The sequence below is a fragment of the Triticum aestivum genome, chromosome 5A (assembly GCF_018294505.1).
Source record: "Triticum aestivum cultivar Chinese Spring chromosome 5A, IWGSC CS RefSeq v2.1, whole genome shotgun sequence".
Taxonomy (NCBI): Eukaryota; Viridiplantae; Streptophyta; class Magnoliopsida; order Poales; family Poaceae; genus Triticum; species Triticum aestivum.
This window is the reverse complement of record NC_057806.1, coordinates 469,492,508-469,515,097: the sequence shown is the minus strand read 5'-3', so window position 1 is coordinate 469,515,097 and position 22,590 is coordinate 469,492,508. Positions and strand designations below refer to the sequence as shown.

Genomic DNA, 22,590 nt, shown 5'->3' with positions numbered 1-22,590 from the left:
ACTCTCTCCAGCGGTCCCCTCGAAAAGTTCCAAATTTCCAAATAATATGAATTTTGAAAGAAAATACTCAAGAAATCATAAAATGTATGTGGATTCAATCAATGTTTGTGATTTTGAAAAAATATTCACGGTTTTGAACAAAAATGTATGGGAAATCAATGTTGAGTTTCAAAAAATGTTAGCAAATTCATAAAAAATTTCAGGAATTAAAAAAATGTTTGTGAAACTTTCAAAAATGTTCACGATTTCGTAAAAATGTTCAGGAAATCAAAAAATGTTCGCATACTCAAAAAATGTTCATGAACTTTTAAAAATGTCCACAAAATTCAAAAACCAATTCATGAATTTTAAAAACCAATCTGTCGCTGCTGCAAGGGCCGTGTGCTGTCTTCTCTCTATATCACGGCCGTCCCACTGCCATGGGCCACCAGTCTCTCCATCGCTGCTGCCTCTTCCCTGCTTGTAGTTTAGTATCATCCATTCCTTCTCTTTGACTGTACTACTTGATTATTTCTCGTCTAAAAAAAACTTGATTATTTCTCTACTGCCGTATCAAATTCCATCTTCCATACGCTTGCAGCTGATGCCCGCTTTTCTGTTGCAGTTGACACTAACTAGAAAATATGAAATGAAAATTTCCACTGCAAAACAGTCCAACCGTGATGTGCACAAAAAAAAAAGTCCAACTGTACTCATCGGACAAAAGAGCTCACTTTCCTGCTACTCCCGAGACCTTGATTAATACACATGTTGCCACTCTGATAGTACATCATACTCAACCCCCGTCAAAAAATTAATGTGACGGAAGCCATTATAAACAAACTATAACTTTGCCAAGCAATGGTCGATGCTAGCTAAGTAGTCAAGTGGTACAGCAATGTTCTCCTACATAGATCATTCCTAGATTACAGGTTACAAAAGAGATTGCTGGTCAGCTTATACACATCACTGACTGCCAATGGCGAAATGGAGGCCAGAGGAACAACGGCAATGACAATATTACCACTACTTCATCAAATAGAATCGAAGGCTATCTTAAGCCGCGCTGAGGAACGGGCGCCGAAAGGACTGCACACAACAGGTAGGAAGGAGGCAACAAGGTCAACACTAGCAATTATAGGAGTAAATTTGTTGACAAAGGGCAACAATGAAATGGACATTACCTTCAGGTATGTTGAAGGACAGCTTCCGTGCAAATATTTCTCTAGGGTCTAATGTTTTATTGGATAGTAAGATATTATCCAAGTTTTCTTTTCTGCAAATTGAACATGAAGACTATGTGATTAGCAGGCTCGAGGTACTATGCCAATACGAAGCACAATGAACACCCCCCAAAAAAACACTTATATTCAGAAAAAAGTTAGCAAGCGGGAGTACGCCATTTATTGAAGGAGCACAGCGGAAGATACTTTCAGTTTGTCATTAACATCAAAATGCTTATCAGTATTAAAACAGAGAATCCTGCTGTCAATTATGTGCAAAATTCCGTAGTCAGTTCACGTACCGAGCCCAAGAAGGAACAAATTTCCTTCTGCGCCTTGCTTCTTGTTCATGTTCGTCATAATCATCATCATCCTCATCATCAGAATCTTTATACGGAGTCATTGTGTAGGACTGGCAAAAGTTTCATTAACATCAGAGCAGAGGATTAAAAAATTAGAGTGGTTGCTGATACTAGAGTGAAATCCATGAAAAGCATACAAACTGATACTGAAGTCAAACGAGAAATCAAAACAGCTGAGATTGACAACATATTTTTGCTTTGTCCCAGCTGCAATGACGCTGCAGATGTTTGTACATTCTAACAATTTTGCCGCTTTACAAGAATTATAGCCTCAAATGGAGAGAAAAATTACTCATGTCTTCCAAAGTCTTCTCTTATTCATGTTAATAACAAACCAGTGGGCATGCATTATGGCATAGAAGCTACTATCATGCACCATTTCAAAAGAACTTCCATTAGTATATCTGTATACGAGTATATTGACTTGTAATACTGTTATTATTTGCAAGCATGTAACATATCAGTCAACCAGGGGCGTAGCCAGGATTGGGCCAAGGCCCAGACCGACAGTTTGCTACAGTATCACTACAGTACCAGACAGTGGACGTGCTGCTACAGTGAAGAAAGGATTTGAGCGCCCTGGGCCCCCAGGCCTGGGGTGTATCTCCGTCGTTGTCAGTCGTGGATCATTATCAAAGATGAATGAGTAGTAGTACCAACATATGCAGATTTACAGAAGAAACATTCTGCATGATGAAGTTAAATAAAAAAAGCATACCTCCTCAAGACTGTTCAGGATATTTTCCTTAGCATCAGATCCAAAACTTGCATTCCTGTCATCTACTGCAACACCTTTCTCATCCTTACTTTCATTGGCCTTGTATCGAAGGGCATGTTCAGTAGCCTCGTCAGATTTAACTTGGCTTTTGCCTACATCAACCAAATTCTTCCTTGGCTCCATATTATCCTGCCATGATTTTAAATATTAAAAAACAAATACCCCTCTGTTTGAGAATATATCACATGACGCTTGGGAACCGTATATTTTGAAACCCCTATGCATATCTAATACTATTACAAATTTCATATGATCAATCTGAGAGTTTTGCCACTCAAATTACAAAAATAACATATACTCCCTCCGTTTTTATTTACTCCGCATATTAGCTTTGGTCAAAGTCAAACTTTATAAACTTTGACAAAGTTTTTAGACAAAAATATTAACATGTACAATAACACATCAATCACATTAGATTCATTGTTGAATACACTTTCACATCGTATAGATTTGCTATTGTAAATGTTCATACTTTTTTCTATAAAGTTGATCAAAGTTTATGAAGTTTGACTTCAGTCAAACCTAATATGCAGAGTAAATAAAAACGGAGGGAGTATTTTCTAAAGAGTACTGTTTGAGGAGGGAAAAGGAAGAAATAAGATATATATATATATATATATAGCTTATACTCACAGAAGCTTTTTGACGAGCATCTTTCTCATCCTTCATGCCTCGTTGTTTATCCATAGGCTGCTTCTGTTGCTTTCGAGCTTCATCCATGCATTTTCTTTTTTTCATTGTTTCCCGCTTTTCTCCTTCTTCCCTCTGCCGCTTCTTAGCGGCCGCATCAACTTCTCGTTTTTTCTTTTGCTCCTCTTCAAGTTTTTGTTTTAATTCCTTCTCTTGCTTCAGTCTTTCACGCTCTGCTTTTGCAGCCGCTTTGCGTTTTTCTTGCTCTTTTTGTTTCTTCTCTTCAAGACGTTTTGCAGCTTCAGCTGCCTTAAGAGCCTTCACCTTAACATCTTTTTTAACTGCACGACAGCAACCCCAGTTGTAGAAGCCATTTATGAGCACCATCAAACATTTGTAGATTTAGCATATAGTTCGAAATAAGTAATGCAATTAAACAGATACTCTTACCGCACACTGTTGTAGATTGCAACTTTTGTTTTACAAGAGGTACAAAAGATGTCACATTGGAAACAATATTGCTAGGCTTAGATTGTCTATCAACATTGGCTTCACTCCTGTGTCTTCCATTTCTGCTCTTTAGTTCTGCCGTGCCTTGTTTGTCAACATTTGCTTCACTCCTGTGTCTTCCATTTGTGCTACTGATTATTTCTGTCGTACCTAATCTGCCATGAAGAGAACGGGATGCTTTCCCTTCTCTCTTAACTGAAGTAGGGTGATTGTATTTTCTCTTAATGCTATCATTTTTTATATTTGAATGATGAGTGAGCTCACGACTGACAGATTCTGCACTCAAGCCTATGCTGTTACCTTTATCTTTATCCATGCATCTCATCGAAAGAGATGGAGAATTTCCATTGTTTTGACATAATCCGGTAATATCCTGAAGTGCTGTTCTCTCAGAGGACCGCTGGCATGAGTAATTCACATCCACAGATCCAGGAGCCATGTCTTGGTACTCATCTTCTTCCAGAATACTGTTATCTTCATCAATTCGGAAGATTTTAAGTTCAGGAATAGAATCCATATGTTCTGAACCAGATCCACATCTTGATGAAATTTTCTGGAGGCTATATTTTTCAACTGACGGAGTCAACGGAGTTTCATTAATCTCTTGTCTGCTGCTAGCATTTGAAGAGCACGAGGCTACGTCATCAGAAATGAAAAACGAATCAAGTTCCGATCCATATCCAAAAGAGCCCATAACGCTGCGACTTTTTCTTGGTGACATAGTTGTCAATAGCTGATGCAAACTACTCGCTGTGTTGGTATTATACTTGTTTGGAGGACCTGAGCTGATGGTGCCTAATTGGCAAGAATCGTGAAGGGACTCAAATGACCTTTTTCCGATAATTGGGCTGTCAAATTGGCCAGGAACATCAAATCTCTCGAATACTGGCATTGAAATAGCAGCACCAGGCAGCAAATGTCCCTTTGGATCATAACTTTTATATATCCTACCACGTTTAACATTGGATCCATAACATAATTTCCCATGAAACAGTGCATTCGGAGCAGATGCTTGTTCACCATGTTGATCTAAAGCATAACTTGGGAATTGAGTAAATGGTTCCGTTCCAGAATAATTTTCTTGATTTAATATTGCAATTGGAGATGATAAGTTATCCGTCTCAAGAGCCATTTCCTGGTCTGCCACACTTGCAGCAGTGACATTTAGGTCTTGACCTTCTAAGCAAGTACCTTCCTGCCAACAAAAAGAACAACAGTAAATACGCTAGGACTTTCTAGCACACATAAAATAGCAAGTGCAATATAGACTGAAGCGTGCACATTACCCAACTCTACCAATTATAAATGCCAACAAATCAAATCTAATACTAACGGGTGCAGTACTACTGTAGAAGGGCCATCAAATCAACATGGATGTTACAAACTTGCCAGGCACGGAATTTGTATGTTCATCAGTACAAAATCGTGATGAAATACCCATGAATATTCCTATCAGCTATCCCTTAGAGAGATAATAAAAACAAGAAATAGAGAAGCTACGTGACTGTTTGCGAATTTGTCAGAGCAAAGCATCCAAAGAAAAGGCTCCACCAATAATGCAGACAGACTGAGCATTACCACTAGTTTACTACTTCATGACATATTTTGCAAGCAAAAAATATAACCAGTTCTTCCATAATAAATAAACATTTATATTATTCAGAGAGGAAAGGGAACTGGTAGTCCGGTGCACTTGCTGAGCACATACCTGTTGTGTGCAGTTTTCCTCGTTATGAGATAGGATGCCAGAGCAATAAGGCAAAGCAGCAGTCGTTGTCAGAAAGTCAACTTCCAACTTATTTTGTTTCTGTTCTTGAGAAGTTTTGAAGATCCTTCCCTCCAATGCTCTCCTGCTGGTGCTTGCAGTAGGAGAGTTATCAAGGACAACATTTAATAGGCTAGTTGCGTTTCTTCTTCCCCGTGAAGAATTCCCATTTCCATAAACATCACTTGCAGCATTTCCCCCCTCTGATGCCAGAGACATGCTCTTGCAGGATCCTGAACTCCTTGAGAAGTAAGGACTCGAAGGATGGGATTTCTCTGAGAAATTTGTCGCAGTCAACATAGGACCAGCAATGTCAACTTGGTGGTTCAGAGACAATGAATTTGTGCAAGATGTCCTGGAAAGGTCAAAGTCTGATCGGCGCCTTATTCTTCTCCTTTTAGATGACAAACTATCATTTCCTTTAACTCCATCTTGAACAGACCTCTTCTGGTCACAAGCAGCACTGCTTCTGTCTGACTTGAGCAGATTAATTTTCTCATGTGATGCTGCACTACGTAAGAGGTACTGAACAGAAGGTTGTGAAAATTTCCGTTTATCGTTTTCTGCTGTACATGAATTAACATTTTCTTTAACAGCATTCTCAAGAAAAGAGGTCTTTTGTTCTGTTCCTGCAAGATAAGAAACAATGTAAGGACATGCACAATAACTTTTGCTACCAAAAAAACTAGCAAATATATGTTCAACAAATAGCAAGCATGGTACCATTTTGTTGCAGATCTTCGGCCGAAGTCATACTGTTCCTTTCAGTTGAGTGCATTTCGCCGGTTCTCCTAGCTGAAGCACTGCTCATAACTTCTGGCACTGCACACTCGTCTTTTTTGTTGCTGACAGAAATGTTGCATGCTTTGGTCAAAGCTGACAATTTTACCTGAACATCATCCAACTTTCCTGAACGGCAGTTGACCCCATCATATGCTGCCTTCACATTGAGTGTCTCGTTTTGTGTGACTGGGGAAGCATGGCCAAAGGGAGTCTCCACATCGGTCTCCTTGAATTCTAAAGATGTTCTGGCCAACAAATGTTGCTCCTGAGATAAGTGATTTTCTTCAGATACAGAGACATTTACAACAGCACAACCATTGGAATGTGTGTCATTACTTTGTATTTCATAAGGAGAGAGGCTTGTTTTATAAGCGTCACCCAAAGGACTAGTCTGAGGTTGAAGCTGCTCAGGGCATTCAGCAGACTCCAATTGGGAGCCGTGGTTATCCACATCATTTACAGGTAAATGTGAGAGGTCCTCACTATCGGCCTTCTCTAACAGACTGCCCAGCAATATTTGTGATGACGCATGAACCCCAAAACTAGTATCAGCTAGTTGGGTAGGTGACTGCAGAGTTTCACTGTATGGAGGATGTGAAACATGAGAATCAGAGCACTGTTGTTCGAAAGACACAGAACTCCGAGTGATGATCCGATCTGAAGAACTGTCAGGTCTCGTCATTCTTTCAGTATCTTCTATAGTCTGAGATTGAACCTGCTCTGGACATTCAGCGGACTCCAAGTGGGAGCATTCGTTATCCACATCATTTACAGGTGAATGTGAGAGGTCCTCACTGTCGGCCTCCTCTAACAGACTGTCCGGCAATATTTGTGATGATGCAGGAACCCCAAAACTAGTATCAGCTAGTGGGGTAGGTGACTGCAAAGTATCACTGTATGGAGGATGTGAAACATGGGAATCAGAGAACTGTTGTTCGGAAGACACAGAACTCCGAGTGATGATCTGATCTGAAGAACTGTCAGGTCTCATTATTCTTTCAGTATCTTCTACAGTCTGAAGTTGAAGCTGCTCTGGACATTCAGTGGACTCCAATTGGGAGCATTGGTTATCCACCTCAATTACAGGTGAATGTGAGAGGTCCTCACTGTCGGCCTCCTCTAACAGACTGTCCGGCAATATTTGTGATGATGCAGGAGCCCCAAAAATAGTATCACCTAGTTGGGTAGGTGACTGCAAAGTTTCACTGTATGGAGGATGTGAAACATGAGAATCAGAGCACTGTTGTTCAAAAGACACAGAACTCCGAGTGATGATCCGATGTGAAGAACTGTCAGGTCTCGTTAGTCTTTCAGTATCTTCTGCAGTGTGCAGTGTATCCCTTTCAACCAATAGTATGCCGGTAGGATTAGGTACTTCAAGTAAAGTGGTCGGAGATTGGTCCTCCTTTCCGGAATGCACGCCAGTAAGATCAAGAATGGCACATTCCAAAGCACTTTTCTGCTGCTGCTTCACTGGTGCACTGTCAGGGTTCAAATATCCTGATTCCACACCATCAAGCAATAATCTGCCCGTAGAACGAGGAACTTGAGAATAGCTGGTAGAAGATGGGTCTTCGTTTAAGGGATGTGCCTCAGCAAGATCAAGATTGGCACCTTCCAGAGCACATACTGGTTGCTGCATCGTCTGTTCACTTGCAGAATTCATGCAAACTGATTCAACACCATCAAATTGAAGTTTTTTTGGCTCAACCGACAGATAAGTTTCAGGGAGTGCATGGCACACACTGCTTGTAACTTGCACTTCAAAAGAACTTCTAACAGAAACCTTGACATTATTATCATAACTGACAATCTGGTTTTGAGAACAATCTAACTGAACTCCTTGATTTCCAAGATCACCATCTTTACTGCACTTGACGAATTCAGTTGATCTATCCTGGTTGGCATAAAAACCTTTCTCCTGACCTGGCAAAGAGGCCATTGTTCCAGCATTGTTTTCACCATCACCACATGGTTTGGAGGATAATGATGCAGTTGTTTCGTTCGAACCTGCAGTTGCAAGTTCAGACCTCTGCATCCTGTCTTGCATAACATCACTGGTTCCACTATTTGTAGCTTGACCCTTCTCACGCGAGCGATCTTCAATATGCCGCTGCCTTGACCTGGAACGCTTTACCACAGAGAACATGTTGACATCAGAATTAGCCTCAACAATCTCCTGGTCAACTGAAACCTGTTTTTGCTGAGGCACTTCATGTTGGTTAGTATCCATGGTGTCACAAATAGTGTCTAGACCAGCATATCCATCTGGAACCACCACATTTCTGAGTGAAATACTAGGCACAGCTGGTGGCTGAAAGACAGTTCTGTTGGTTGCTGGTGTAGTAATCTGGCTTCCAGCGAAAAGTAACCCCGGAACAATTGGTTTACCATTTAGCTCTACAAGTAAACAAGCAGTTCAGTTAACGAATAGAAGGTGTCAAAAGCAATGTGCAAGGGAGTAAAATCGGACACCAATGGTGAACAAAAGGCTAAATAGACAAAGAATCGGTGTATTTCCAGCAAATTTCAGAATCACTAGCCAACCAGTTAGTAACTCACGAGTGCTTATAACCAGCACCCTGCAGGTGTGTCCCTCTCGGGTTCTAATAAACAAACAAGTTATAGGACCAACAGCACCAAACTGGCACACTCGAAATTCCCCAATCCAACACATAAAAGGATTTCCCAACAAAACAAAATGGCTAATCCTGTACGAATGTTGAACCACGCTAAACCAAAGACATATCAGATGGCCCACTAAAATGAGCCTGGGTGGTTATTTGCATTAAACTGCATCCGTAAATAACGCAGTACTAGTTATGTAGGCTGCTAATTACGTGGGATTAACTAGCAATCTGCACCTTCGGTGCTTGTTCTTAGGAAACTAAGTACTTGCGGATTTGTAGGAAGCAAATCTTTTGGTCTCAGGAAACTACTTGCAGTTTGGAGGAAGCAAATCTTTTAACTAATTTTATTCAAACTTGCTTCGGATGCAACTAATACTAGAGGAACAGGCGCGCTTTGCCGCACCCACTTGTAGCTTCATTTAGCCTTTCTTCTCACAGATAACAACACGACCGCAATCATGAAATCGCCGCAGAGTTACACAGTATGTCACAAACTTACAGTACATCACATGAATAGTTTCTCTAAACAGAAAACCATTTCATTAGGACTCTGGACAACAACAGGGTCAACTCCCTGACCATCTTCCTCGCTCTTAAACATTGACGATTAATAATCAGCAGGGACACAATTGTGATAGTTCAAGTTCTTTTTAGTTTGCCGTAAGTAACCACTTGCTTGAAAATTACAGATGCACTATAGGGTGAGATGTGTCATACACAAAATGTAAAGAACTATTAGAACAACACAAAATGTAAAGATCTATTAGGATAACATACAGCTGAAAAGAACCTCAATTTGGGCTAAAATGCATTCTACAACTTTCTGTTGCACCGAATACCAGGTATAAAATCTTGAATGCTCTTACAGAATATGGCAAGCAAGCAGGTGGTAATGAAAGCATTGGCAATAGATGAGCAGACAACAACAGAAAAATAGCTAAGATCCATCATTCAGCCAGCAATATAACACGAATTGCACCAGCTAAAAGGAAGGTCTACTGAAGAATATGAGCATATGGCATGGCATCTTCTAGTTCATTTATTCATTGACACCTAGAACCATTACAAGTTCATATATCTGGGGTTAGCAAGGAAACAAAATGGTTTCTGTAGACACAATTTAGAGGAGAAACATAGTACAGGCATACCTCACAAAGTCACAATCAAAGCAAGACGATGCTACCATCTGTGAAGTTTCTAATCATAGCCTGACAAAAGTCTGTTCCACTAGTTTTCGAACACTCATGTTTTCTAGCTCCATTAGTATTCCGCAAGAAAAGCAATATAAAGCATACATCGCCCAAAATGAACATCTTAATAACCAAATTAGCATCAGGACATTGTCGATCTCCTTAGCACAACCAACAGGCCCTTCGCATGCATGGCCATCGATCCTATTGTTTTTGCTATAAAACTAATACCTGGTCCAGATTTACTGCACACGGCTACTTTAGACAGGGTGGAATTTGTTGCAGGGAAGGTAGCATGAGCAGGTGCGTAGGCTCGCTTCCACAGAACACCACATTTTCTCCTCGTGTTAGCTAATACGGGGAAATCTAGGCTTGCATCACCAATGAACTACTCAATCCCCTACCCAACCCAACCCAATCCGACCCTGGCGAGGGAGCGGCCAGAGCGCCAACAAACATGGGGAGGGGTGGGGGGAGGGGACACGCACCTTGCGGACCGGCGGCGCAGGAGGGGAGGAGCCACGGCGGGGGGCGGTGGCCGGCGGCGAGGAAGGCGCAGGCGAGGGACTCGGCGTGGGAATCGACCTGCTGGCGCATCTGCCCGGTGACCCAGTCCCGGCGCTCGAAGACCTGCATGAAGAGGTTCTCCATGGCCGGCTGCCGGAGCGGTGGCGGAGGTGGCCGGGGGCGGAGGAGGGGTGCGGGGGCTAGGGTTTGGGCATGGAGATGGATCGGCAGCGGGGTGGGGAAGAGAGATGGGCGACGAAATTTTTGAATCGGGGCGAGGGGGAGAGGGAAATCTGATGAGCCAGACAGCCGCAAGCGGGCGGTCCTCCAATGCCTGGTGGGTTTTTTTTTAGAGAGAGACATAAAGCTGGGATTATATTCACTCACTGCAACCACGTCATGTCTTTACACATAGCATCCTTTAACACATCATCAAGGGGGCAGTTACCAACACAATCGTTTACCCGTGTCTGACCCATAAGATAAATCCAATGATAAATTGGCCGATATGCTAATAAACCGGATGATTTATCTCTTATCTTGGATCGACCGATAAGTTATTGATAAGTGATATCCTCAACATTGGCTAAAATACATATGCACACAAGCATTAGCCAATCTACAACACCACACAAGTTTACATTTTACAAAAAGGGAGCATAACCTGAATCAAGCTATTTTACCATGGATTGAGCGGTCCACCTCTGTGTTGCTTAGCTTTGAGAGAGACTGCCTCGACATGAGCCATCTCCAGAATGATCTGTGGTAAACCAGGCCTGCTCGCCATCTTCACATATCAGTTTGTACCTAGAGCTCGATCCGGCAATGAAGACGTCACCAGTGTTCAGAAACCCCGTCTGAATTAATCTTAACGAAAGACACCATCTTCCTTGAAGACTGGCACGTTTCGATTGATTTTTCAGATTTTAAGCTTGCTCATTCTTCAGCCAGGTTTGCGTCCACCCCGAACACACGTGGCAGTCACCGAACCACCACGCGTTGGTCCTTTTTAAATGCCACGCGTGGGGGGCACTCCTCTTCCTCCCTCTGCCCCGCCACCCGACAACAACCCTAGACACCCGTCGACGCAACATGTCGTGGAAGTGGATCTTCGAGAAGATCGATGATACGTCTCCAACGTATCTACTTTTCCAAAACACTTTTGCCCTTGTTTTGGACTCTAACTTGCATGATTTGAATGGAACTAACCCGGGCTGACGATGTTTTCAGCAGAATTGCCATGGTGTTATTTTTGTGCAGAAATAAAAGTTCTCGGAATGACCTGAAAATCAACGAAGATTATTTTTTGAATATATTAAAAATACTGGAAGAAGAATCCACGTCAGGGGGGCACACCTGTAGGCGCGCCCCTTGCCTCATGGGCCCCCTGACGCTCCACTGACCTCAACTCCAACTCCATATATTCGTGTCCGGGGAGAAAAAATCAGAAAGAATGATTCATCGTGTTTTACGATACGGAGCCGCCGCCAAGCCCTAAACTCTCTCGGGAGGGCTGATCTGGAGTCCGTTCGGGGCTCCAGAGAGGGGAATCCGTCGCCATCGTCATCATCAACCTTCCTCCATCATCAATTTCATGATGCTCACTGTCGTGCGTGAATAATTTCATCGTAAGCTTGCTGGACGGTGATGGGTTGGATGAGATTTATCATGTAATTGAGTTAGTTTTGTTAGGGTTTGATCCCTAGTATCCACTATGTTCTGAGATTGATGTTGCTATGACTTTGCTATGCTTAATGTTTGTCACTAGGGCCCGAGTGCCATGATTTCAGATCTGAACCTATTATGTTTTCATGGATATATGTGAGTTCTTGATCCTATCTTGCTAGTCTATAGTCACCTATTATGTGTTATGATCCATTAACCCCGAAGTGAAAATAATCGGGGATACTTACCGGTGATGACCGTAGTTTGAGGAGTTCATGTATTCACTATGTGTTAATGCTTTGGTCCGGTACTCTATTAAAAGGAGGCCTTAATATCCCTTAGTTTCCAATAGGACCCCGCTGCCACGGGAGGGTAGGACAAAAGATGTCATGCAAATTCTTTTCCATAGGCACGTATGACTATATTCGAAATACATGCCTACATTACATTGATGAACTGGAGCTAGTTCTGTGTCACCCTATATTATAACTGTTGCATGATTGATCGCATCCAACATAATTCTCCGTCACCGATCCAATGCCTATGAGTTTTTCATATATTGTTCTTTGCTTATTTACTTTTCCGTTGCTACTGTTACAATTACTATAAAACCAAAACTGTTACTGTTACTTTTGCCACCGTTACCACTACTATCATATTATTTTGCTACTAAATACTTTGATGTAGATATTAAGTTTCCAGGTGTGGTTGAATTGACAACTCAGCTGCTAATACTTGAGAATATTCTTTGGCTCCCCTTGTGTCGAATCAATAAATTTGGGTTAAATACTCTACTCTCGAAAACTGTTGCGATCCCCTATACTTGTGGGTTATCAAGACTCTTTTCTGGCGCCCTTGCCGGGGAGCATAGCTCTACTCTTTGAGTCACTTGAGATTTATACCTGTTGATCACTATGAAGAACTTGAAAGATCAAAGAACCAAGATTTTTCCCTCAACTAAGAGGGGAGGTAAGGAACTGCCATCTAGCTCTGCACTTGATTCATCTTCTGTTTTGAGTAAACTTGCGACACCTACACATGCTATTGATTCTGATAGGTCGCATGTTATTGATGATGCCACTTCTGCTTTGCATGATACTTATGATGAAACTGCTTCTATGCTTGATACTACGGTGCCACTAGGTGAATTTTTTGATGAACAACTTGCTAGTGCTAGAGAGAATGAAATTATTGAAACTGATAATATTGATGAAAGTGATGATGAAGATTCTCCCCCTAGATATGAATTGCCTGTTGTGCCTGAGGGTTATGTTATGGATGAAGAGACTGCTAGAGACTTCTTAGCTTGTAATGATAGATCTGATCTTAAGAAATTATTAGCTAAGCTTAAAGAAAAGTCTTTGAATGCTAGAATGAAATATGACCCCGCTTTTGCTACTTCACCTATCTTTATTACTGATAAGGATTATAATTTCTCTGTCGATCCTGAGATAATTACTTTGGTTGAATCTGATCCTTTTTATGGCTATGAATCTAAAACTGTGGTGGCACATCTTACTAAATTAAATGATAGCCACCCTATGCACTAATGATGAGAAAACTCGCTATTATTACATCCTTAAGTTGTTTCTGTTCTCATTAAAGGGTGATGCTAAAACATGGTTTAATTCTCTTGATCCTGGTTGTGTGCGTAGTCCCCAGGATATGATTTATTACTTCTCTGCTAAATATTTCCCCGCTCATAAGAAACAAGTTGCTTTAAGATAAATATATAATTTTGTGCAAATTGAAGAAGAGAGTCTCCCACAATCTTGGGGGAGGCTCCTCCGATTACTTAATGTTTTGCCTGATCATCCTCTTAAGAAAAATGAAATACTCAATATCTTTTATAATGGACTAACCGATGCTTCCAGAGACCACCTGGATAGTTGTGCTGGTTGTGTTTTGGGGGAAAGAACTGTTGATCAAGCTGAATTGCTATTGAATAATATGTTGACTAATGAAAATAATTGGACACTTCCTGAACCAACTCCTAAGCCAACTCTGAAGAAAAGGGGTATTATATTTCTCAGTCCTCAAGATATGCAAGAGGCAAAGAAATCTATGAAAGAAAAAGGTATTAAAGCTGAAGATGTTAAGAATTTAGCACCTATTGAAGAAATACATGGTCTTGATAACCCGAAACAGGTAGTAAAGGTAAATTCTCTATATAGATATGATAAAGCTGAAATCTCGCGTATTAAGTTTGCTAGCCAATGCTTAGATGAGTTTGATAATTTTATGGTTAAACAAGAAGATTTCAATGCTTATGTTGGTAGACAATTGAAACATAATGCTTATATGATTGAACACTTGAGTGATTATATGGCTAATGTAAAGGGTGAACTTAAACTTATTAGTAAACATGCTTCTATGGTTACCACTCAAGTAGAACAAGTACTTAAAGCTCAGAATGATTTGCTTAATGAATTAAATAATAAGAATGATAATGTTGTTAGAGTTGTGACTAGAGGGGGTAAAATGACTCAGGAACCTTTGTATCCCGAGGGCCATCCTAAGAGAATTGAGCAAGATTCTCAGAGAACTAATGTAGATGCACATAGTCCTTCTAAGAGGAAGAAAAAGAAAAATGATAGGACTTTGCATGCTTCTAGTGAATCTGTTTTTGACACACCCGAGAATCCCAATGATATTTCTATTTCTGATGCTGAAACACAATCTGGTAATGAACATGAACCTAGTGACAATGTTAATGATGATGTTCATGTTGACGCTCAAACTAGTAATGATAATGATGTAGAGATTGAACCTGTTGATCTTGATAACCCACAATCAAAGAATCAACGTTGTGATAAGAGAGACTTTGTTGCTAGGAAGCACGGTAAAGAAAGAGAACCATGGGTTCAGAAACCCATGCCCTTTCCTCCTAAACCATCCAAGAAAAAGGATGATGAGGATTTTGAGCGCTTTGCTGAAATGATTAGACCCATCTTTTTGCGTATGCGTTTGAGTGATATGCTTAAAATGAATCCTTATGCCAAATACATGAAAGATATTGTTACAAATAGAAGAAAGATACCGAAAGCTAAAATTTCCATCATGCTTGCTAATTATACTTTTAAGGGTGGAATACCAAAGAAACTTGAAGATCCAAGAGTACCAACTATACCATGCTCCATTAAAAGAGACTATGTTAGAACTGCTTTATGTGATCTTGGAGCCGCTGTTAGTGTTATGCCTCTCTCTTTATATCGTAGACTCGATTTGAATAAGTTGACACCTACTGAAATATCTTTGCAAATGGCTGATAAATCAACTGCTATACATGTCGGTATTTGTGAGGATGTGCCTGTTGTGGTTGCAAACGTTACTATTTTAACGGACTTTGTTATTCTTGATATTCCCGAGGACGATAGTATGTCCATTATTCTTGGAAGACCCTTCTTGAATACTGCAAGGGCTGTTATTGATTGCAACAAAGGCAATGTCACCTTTCATGTTAATGGTAATGAGCATACAGTACACTTTCCGAGGAAACAACCTCAAGTCCACAATATCAGTTTGTAACATCCCAAAATTCTAAATTTTGGAATGTTATATTAAATAAATATTTATGAATGTTTGTTTGATTTTTGTGTGACTGATTGTGTGAAATTGAGTGGCATTTGGAAATTTCAGAGACATTTGAATTTTATTTGAATTTGGATTCAACTTGGCATTCAAAATTTATTTCATATACCCCTGACAAATACTTGTTTAAAAGTATGAGAGGAGCTAACATGACACTCCAAAAATTCAGGAGAAATTAATGCCAAAAGTTTTTGAATTTAAATTGGAGTTTATTTGGAATTTATATAAAAAATGTTTTCTTTTAGTTTGGATTTTTGCCTCTGGAAAAATGTTCACGTTGTAGGGTTTATTTTTCTGATTTAATTGATATATATATATGTCCTATATAAAAATACTACAGGTTTTTCTATATTTAGTTTTCTTCCCTCTCTGTCTTAATTCAAAAAAAAGAAGGAAAAAAGCCCCAGCGTGCGGCTAGGCCAATAGGCCCAGCAACGCCGCAGCCCACCAGCGCGCCCGAGCCTACCAGCCCAGCTCCGCGCCAGATGCCTGAATCCCCTTCGCCTCGGTCGCCCGCTCCCCTCTCGCTCGCCCCTGTGCCGCTGACCACAGGGCCCCACTGCCCGATCGCCCCGCCCGCGTCTTCTTCTTCCTCCCCACGCCAAGTCGCGCTGCCGCTGTCAGAATCCCGATCTTCTCGGGATCACGAATCCCCTCGCCCCCTTCTCCAAGCACCCTCCCCTGTATATAACTCCCGCCCCTCGACCGATTCCGCCCCAAAGCCCCTTCCGAGAAACCCCGCCTCCTTCTCAATTGCTCGCCGGAGCCGAGCGCCCCCGCCGCGCCATTGCCGCCCCACCGAGCTACTCCGACCCCCACACTGCCTCCCGAGACCATCTCTACACTCCCCTCGCTCGTCCGCATCTCCCGCCCTCACCCAAGCCCGAAACCCACCGGAGCGCCGCCACCGCCGACGCCAAACGCCACCGCCGCCTCGACCTCGCCGTCGACCTCCTCCGTCCACCTACAGCACTATCTCGACCACCGCTAGACTCACCGTCGAACGCCGCGTCTGCCCGTACTCTCGCCGGAGCCCGCCGACGATCGGAGCGCCGCCGACGATGACGTCCGAGCCGCTCGCCGTCGACCTTCCCCGCGGTGAGCTCTCCACTTCCCCTCCTCCGTCCGATTCTAAATCTACGGTATAGATTTGATGGATGAACGGTTAGGTTTATTTTTTTAGTTCAGTTTTTTTATGGTTTAGTCTGGATCGGTTTAGCCGACTGGTTTCTTTTATTTCGTATGTGCGCGGTTTAGTTAGTTTTCGGCCGAGCGTCGTTTAGTTACGGATCACCCACCAGTTTAGCCCAGTACCAATGGGCCACGTAGCTAGTGCCCGATTGTTTTTTTTTGTTTTTTTTTTCGTTTCTGTTTTAAAAACAGAACAAGTTTCAATCTTATATTGCTTGTATCTTTTAGCATACTTGATGTTTTTGAGTGATTCCAATTGCAATGTGTCACAAATTTTATGAAGTTTCTGTTAGTGATTTGAAATTTGGAATTTGAGTAGTTTAAATTTGAATTACTTCAAATATGATTCAAACACTATCTTGGCTCTAGTTTGAGTTTTATAAAATATTTTTGATTGATTCTTTTTGCTCCTGGTCACTAGGACCTTTGCCTATCCAGTAGTGTTGAGTATTTTATTTTTAGTTTATTTTAAATTATGATTTTAGGCAAAACAGTACTGTTTTATATAGTTTAGTGTTATTTTCTTTTCCCTTAGTATTTATTTGTTTTTAACTATAAACCTTTTTGTTTTTTTTGCAAAAATTTAGTTTGGCTTCTATTATTGAAAAGTAGACAATTTTATTTTATTATAAAAAAATTCTTTAGTTTTGTTCGAAAACTTGTTTAGGTCATAGCTAATGTTTCATAAAAGCTTTTTATTTGTTTCTTTTTGCTAATAAAACTTTATGAAAAATACTTTATGATTTAAATTTTATTTTCTGTTGAAGTTATTAGTTTAGTATTTTCTTTGTTAAGTTTTGCTTAGGACAAAACTGTTTTGTGTTATGTCTTAGAGTTTTCTTTAGTAGTTTTGTTGTGTAGTTTTCCTTTGTTCTTATTTGGTGTCCCTTGTTGTTTTGCAATCTATTTGTTGGTTTATTATGAGTGTTAGAATTTCCTGCTAGTATGTTTGCTTATATGAATGCTATGTTTGACTATATAGATTTTCAACGGAGTGACGAATAGTTTATCAAAGATTTCGAGAGCGTTATTATCTTCATCAAGTAATACCAGGCAAGTTCACTTTGACCATGTTTTTTTCATACCTATATTTTATTTGCATGTAGTAGCACCTTTTCAGTAATCCCTCCAGTAGTGATATTGATTTCTTGTAGTTGAGTAGAATGCATGAGGTAGGAACCCATCTCCCTGTTATCAAGCCCGGGACGTTATATAGTTTTAATGCTACGCTATAGTAGAGGGGTTTAGTATGAGTGCATGAGAGTGGAGTAAAGGAGGACTCTACGTCAATGGCGACAACTTCATGATGGCATCGGAAAGGACTACATCTTCAGGACTCCTCAAGATTTAGAGACTCGAGACAAGAATTCAATACACACTACTGGGTGAAGGATGGTTGACGGGCACCCTGGAGAAACCAGTGGTTGGTCGGGATGCATGAAGAAGCGCCATGACATCTTGCAGAAAGCTTCACCCAGACTCAAAGAGACGGAAGAATACTTCATGCCCGGAAGCTTACCTGTGCAACCGCAAGTCACTATGGGCTCTGGCTTGGTTGACCTTAGTTGTGATTCTGGCTGGGACGGTGCTCCGGCGGAACTGTTATGCCGGGGAAACTTCCCTCCGGGAGGGGGAAATCATCACCATCGTCATCACCAACGATCCTCTCGTCGGGAGGGGGTCAATCTCCATCAACATCTTCACCAGCACCATCTCCTCTCAAACCCTAGTTCATCTCTTGTATCCAATCTTTGTATCCAAACCTCAGATTGGTACATGTGGGTTGCTAGTAGTGTTGATTACTCCTTGTAGTTGATGCTAGTTGGTTTACTTGGTGGAAGATCATATGTTCAGATCCATTATGGATATTAATACCCCTCTGATTATGAACATGAATATGATGTGTGAGTAGTTACGTTTGTTCCCGAGGACATGGGATAAGTCTTGCTATAAGTAGTCATGTGAATTTGGTATTCATTCGATATTTTGATGAGATGTATGTTGTCATCCCTCTAGTGGTGTCATGTGAACGTCGACTACATGAAACTTCACCATTGTTTGGGCCTAGAGGGAGGCATTGGGAAGTAATAAGTAGATGATTGGTTGCTAGAGTGACAGAAGCTTAAACCCTAGTTTATGTGTTGCTTCGTAAGGGGCTGATTTGGATCCATATGTTCATGCTATGGTTAGGTTTACCTTAATACTTCTGTTGTAGTTGCGGATGCTTACAATAGGGGTTAATCATAAGTGGGATTCTTGTCCAAGTAAGGACAGTACCCGAGCACCGGTCCACCCACATATCAAATTATCAAAGTACCGAACGTGAATCATATGATCATGACGAAAACTAGCTTGACGATAACTCCCATGTGTCCTCGGGAGCGCTTTCCTTCATATAAGAGTTTGTCCAGGCTTGTCCTTTGCTACAAAAAGGATTGGGCCATCTTGCTGCACCTTATTTACTTTTATTACTTGCTCCCCGTTACAAATTACCTTATCACAAAACTATCTGTTACCGATAATTCGAGTGCTTGCAGAGAATACCTTGCTGAAAACCGCTTATCATTTCCTTCTGCTCCTCGTTGGGTTCGGCACTCTTACTTATCGAAAGGACTATGATATATCCCCTATACTTGTGGGTCATCAAGACTCTGTTCTGGCACCGTTACCGGGGAGTGAAGCGCCTTTGGTAGGTGGAATTTGGTAAGGAAAAATTTATATAGTGTGCTGAAATTTACTGTCACTTGTTACTATGGAACATAATCCTTTGAGGGGTTTGTTCGGGGTATCTTCACCCCGACCAGTAGAGCAAAGAGTTGCTCCTCAACCTACTGAACCTACTAAAAATGTTTACTTTGAAATTCCTTCGGGTATGATAGAGAAACTGCTAGCTATTCCTTTTGCAGGAGATGGAACATTACATCCCGATTTACACTTAATCTATGTGGATGAAGTTTGTGGATTATTTAAGCTTGCAGGTATGCCCGAAGATGTTATCAAGAAGAAGGTTTTCCCTTTATCTTTGAAGGTATATGCATTGACAAGGTATAGTCTATGTGATGATATGGGATCATGGGACTATAAGCTATTGAAATTGGAATTTCACCAGAAGTTTTATCCTATGCATCTTGTTCATCGTGATCGTAATTATATATATAATTTTTGGCCTCGTGAAGGAGAAAGCATCTCTCAAGTTTGGGGGAGGCTTAAGTCAATGTTATATTCATGCCCCAATCATGAGCTCTCAAGAGAAATGATTATTCAAAAAATTTATGCTCGGCTTTCTCTTAGTAATCGCTCCATGCTCGATACTTCTTGTACTGGATCTTTTATGATAAAGACTATTGAATTCAAATGGGATTTATTGGAGAGAATTAAACGCAACTCTGAAGATTGGGATCTTGAAGAAGGTAAGATGTCAGGTATAACACCTAAGTTTGATTGTGTCAAATCTTTTATGGATACCAATGCTTTCCGTGAATTTAGCACTAAATATGGACTTGACTCTGAGATAGTAGCTTCTTTCTATGAATCATTTGCTACACATGTTGATCTCCCTAAGGAGAAGTGGTTTAAATATAATCCTCCCATTGAAGTAAAAGTAGTTGCACCGATTAAAGTTGAAGAAAAGACTATCACTTATAATGATCCTGTTGTTCCTACTGCTTATGTTGAGAAATCACCTTTCCCTGTTAGAATAAAGGATCATGCTAAAGCTTCAACTATAGTCAACAAAAGTAATATTAGGACACACAAACCCCCTGAGCAAATTAAAGTTGAACCTAATATTGCTATGGTTAAAGATCTCTTGGCCGATAATATTGATGGGCATGTTATTTACTTCTGTGATGAGACTGCTAGAATTGCTAGACCTAATACTAAAAATAAACATAGACATGTTGTAGGCATAACTGTTATTTCTGTTAAAATAGGAGATCATTGCTATCATGGGTGATGTGATATGGGTGCTAGTGCTAGTGCAATACATCATTCCTTATGTAAAGAAATTATGCATGATATTGCACCTATTGAGATAGAAGATATCGATGCTACCATTAAGCTTGCCAATAGAGATACTATTTCACCAATTGGGATTGTGAGAGATGTTGAAGTCTTGTGTGGGAAGGTTAAATATCCTGCTGATTTTCTTGTTCTTGGTTCCCCACAAGATAGCTTTTGTCCCATTATATTTGGTAGACCCTTCTTGAATACTGTTAATGCTAAGATAGACTGCAATAAGGATATTGTTTCTGTTGGTTTAGGGAAAATGTCTCATGAGTTTAATTTTGCTAAGTTTCGTAGACAACCCCGTGATGAAGAATTGCCTAGTAAAGATGAAATTATTGGTCTTGCTTCTATTGTTGTGCCTCCTACTGATCCTTTAGAACAATATTTGCTAGACCATGAAAATGGTATGTTCATGAATTAAAGAAGGGAAATAGATGAAGTATTCTTTAAACAGGGACCTATTCTAAAACACAACTTGCCTGTTGAAATCTTAGGGGATCCTCCTCCACCCAAGGGTGATCTCGTATTTGAGCTTAAACCGTTACCTGATACTCTTAAATATGCTTATCTTGATGAAAAGAAGATATATCATGTTATTATTAGTGCTAACCTGTCAGAGCATGAAGAAGAGAAATTATTGAAAACCCTGAAGAAGCACCGTACTGCTATTGGATATACTCTTGATGATCTTAAGGGCATTAGTCACACTCTATGTCAACATAAAATAAATTTGGAGAAAGACGCCAAACCAGTTATTGATCACCAACGACGGCTGAATCCTAAGATGAAAGAAGTGGTAAGAAAGGAAATATTAAAGCTCCTTGAGGCAGGTATAATCTATCCCGTTGCTGATAGTTAGTGGGTAAGTCATGTCCATTGTGTCCCTAAGAAGGGAGGTATTACCGTTGTTACTAATGATAAAGATGAATTGATTCCACATAGAATTATTATAGGTTATAGGATGGTAATTGATTTTCACAATTAAATAAAGCTACTAAAAAAGATCATTACACTTTGCCTTTGATTGATCAAATGCTAGAAAGATTATCCAAACATACACATTTTTGCTTTCTAGATGGTTACTCTGGCTTCTCTCAAATACCTATGTCAGCTGATGATCAAGCAAAGACCACTTTTACTTGCCCTTTCGGTACCTTTTCTTATAAACGTATGCCTTTTGGTTTATGTAATGCTCCTGCTACCTTTCAAAGATGCATGATGGCTATATCCTCTGACTTTTGTGAAAAGATTTGTGAGGTATTCATGGACGATTTCTTCGTTTATGGATCCTCTTTTGATGATTGCTTGAGCAACCTTGATCGAGTTTTGCAGAGATGTGAAGAAATTAATTTCGTTTTGAATTGGGAGAAGTGCCACTTTAAGGTTAATGAAGGTATTTTCTTGGGGCATAAAATTTCTGAAAGAGGTATTGAAGTTGACAAAGCTAAAGTTTATGCTATTGAAAAGATGCCGTGTCCCAAGGACATTAAAGGTATAAGAAGTTTCTTTGGTCATGCCAGTTTTTATAGGAGGTTCATTAAGGACTTCTCTAAAATTTCTTGGCCTCTGACTAATCTACTACAAAAAGTTATTCCTTTTGTCCTTGATGATGATTGTATAGAAGCATTTGAAATACTTAAGAAAGCCTTGATCTCTGCACCTATTTTTCAGCCACCTGATTGGAATTTACCCTTTGAAATCATGTGTGATTCTAGTGATTATGCTGTAGGTGTTGTTCTAGGGCAAAGAGTTGATAAGAAATTAAATGTTATTCAATA

At 40.4% G+C, this 22,590-nt stretch overlaps 1 protein-coding gene across 1 annotated transcript; it reads right to left on the bottom strand.

Annotated features, from left to right (window-relative positions):
• Positions 1-695: 695 nt before the first annotated feature.
• On the bottom strand, positions 696-10,691 carry LOC123104078 (uncharacterized). Its single transcript, XM_044525799.1, has 9 exons — positions 10,339-10,691; positions 5,971-8,430; positions 5,191-5,876; positions 3,423-4,677; positions 2,976-3,313; positions 2,283-2,471; positions 1,505-1,614; positions 1,164-1,255; positions 696-1,068 (listed from the first exon to the last, which is right to left on the bottom strand). Exons 1-9 carry the CDS (start codon positions 10,499-10,501, stop codon positions 1,031-1,033), a joined length of 5,331 nt encoding a protein of 1,776 aa, XP_044381734.1. The 5' UTR covers positions 10,502-10,691; the 3' UTR covers positions 696-1,030.
• Positions 10,692-22,590: the final 11,899 nt, after the last annotated feature.